A 1,737-nucleotide genomic window follows, 5' to 3' on the forward strand; every position below is an offset into this window, starting at 1 on the left:
AAAGTTATTTGAAATGTCACAGAATATGGCAAAAAAAACAAAAAAAAAAACAAAAAAAAACCCCCCCCAAAAACAAAAACCTAAAACAAAAATTATTAGATATTATATTATATTATATATTTATATGATATATATATATATATATATATATGTATGTATGTATGTATATATGTATATATGTATATTGATCAGTCAGTTCACTTTGTCTATATTTTTTCTGCCATTTTATCAGCACTGATATTTTTATTTTATTTGAATTTAATATATATATATATATATATATATATATTCTATATAAATAATATTATAATATACTATAATATAATATATATATATATTTTTTTTTTTTTTTTTTTTTTTTTTTTTTTTTTTTTTTTTTTTTTTTGTTTTGTTTTTTTTGGTTTTTTTTTTTTTTTTCCCTATCTATCACCACGAAAAGAGTATGTTTTCATCCGTCACTGAATCCGAGACGACCGCTCTGGTTGATCTAATTCCGTATTATGAATAAGTTGTTCCTCATGTGGCCGTTTTCCCTTCCTTCGCGGAAAGCGACGAAGGCGCGCCAGCGGCCCGCCCTGACGCCAAGAGGCCACGCCATGACGCCAGAGAGGCCGCCCTGACGACCCAGAGCAGAGGGCCGCCCTTGACCGCCACGAGGCGCCGCCCTGACGCCAGAGGCCGCCCTGACGCCAGAGGCCGCCCTGACGCCAGAGGGCCGCCCTGACGCCTGCCTCCCTTGCAGGTGGTGGAGCGCGTGGGGCTGACGTACATCATGGAGCACGCGCCGCACATGCACCGCGACAACCTGGGCCTCACGCAGGCGGAGGCCCACGCCCAGTACATCCGGGAGGCGTCGCAGCAGGAGGCGCCGCACAACCTCCACATCTACCAGCTGCGCTACAAGAAGCAGGACCCTTCGCCGCAGGTCGCCCTCGCCATCTGCGCCAAAGGGGTCGAGATATACGAGGTGAGTGGGCGGGGCTGTGTGTGTGTGTGTGTGTGTGTGTGAGGTGTGTGTGTGTGTGTGTGTGTGTGTGTGTGTGTGTGTGTGTGTGTGTGTGTGTGTGTGTGTGCGTGTGTGTGTGTGTGTGCGCATGTGTGTGCATGCATGTATATTTGCTATATTAACAGATAAATTAGAGTATTCATTTTTTTCTTAGAGTAAATTTTTTCTCGCTCCATCTACACAAACCGTATCCAAAAGCCCCGCACCCAATGCTCAACCAGAAACCTCTTCGATGTATCCCTCTGGTGCCCCCCCCCCCTTCTCTACCGCTTGCCTGAGCGTGCATTCCGTGTTGCAGGAGGAGATGGGGCCCATCACCCCGTCTCGCAAGCTGATCTCATCCTTCCAGTGGTCCAACATCGGGAAAAATTATCCTTCGAGGTAAGTCCTGCTTCCTTTTTTGCTGCCACGACACCACGACGTCTCGGCTGCGGTGGTTCGCTGTCGCGTGGCTACGGGATAATTTGTCCGGGGTTTTCATTAGGGTTTTTGGTAGTGCCTTTTGACCCGCCCGTCGCCGCGTCTCGCAGAAGGCACTAAGGGATGCTTTTAGACGTAAGGACGAAGGGCGAGGGCGGACGTAAGGACGAAGGGCGAAGGTAAGAAGGAGTTGATCAAAGTTCGTAGATTCTGACGAGTACGTTCGACATAGCGACGAGAAAGACAGTATCTGTTTTGCATCTGTGCATTTCCAAAAGCACCAGTCGGGCTTCGCAATCGTCGATTAAATG

General features: G+C 46.3%; 1 protein-coding gene across 1 annotated transcript; it reads left to right on the forward strand.

The window, feature by feature from the left end:
* Window positions 1-733: 733 nt before the first annotated feature.
* On the forward strand, window positions 734-1,419 carry LOC119584538 (FERM domain-containing protein 6-like). The gene is made up of 2 exons (XM_037933214.1): window positions 734-967; window positions 1,305-1,419. Exons 1-2 carry the CDS (start codon window positions 773-775, stop codon window positions 1,389-1,391), a joined length of 282 nt encoding a protein of 93 aa, XP_037789142.1. The 5' UTR covers window positions 734-772; the 3' UTR covers window positions 1,392-1,419.
* Window positions 1,420-1,737: the final 318 nt, after the last annotated feature.

The sequence above is a fragment of the Penaeus monodon genome, chromosome 18, assembly GCF_015228065.2.
Source record: "Penaeus monodon isolate SGIC_2016 chromosome 18, NSTDA_Pmon_1, whole genome shotgun sequence".
Lineage (NCBI taxonomy): Eukaryota > Metazoa > Arthropoda > Malacostraca > Decapoda > Penaeidae > Penaeus > Penaeus monodon.

What these genes read in the sequence shown, in the direction of transcription:
- LOC119584538 (XM_037933214.1), top strand. Translation starts at nt 773, where the DNA reads ATGGAGCACGCGCCGCACATGCACCGCGACAACCTGGGCCTCACGCAG. An exon ending in AAGGGGTCGAGATATACGAG is followed by an intron (nt 968 to 1,304) that starts GTGAGTGGGCGG and finishes TCCGTGTTGCAG; the next exon opens with GAGGAGATGGGGCCCATCAC.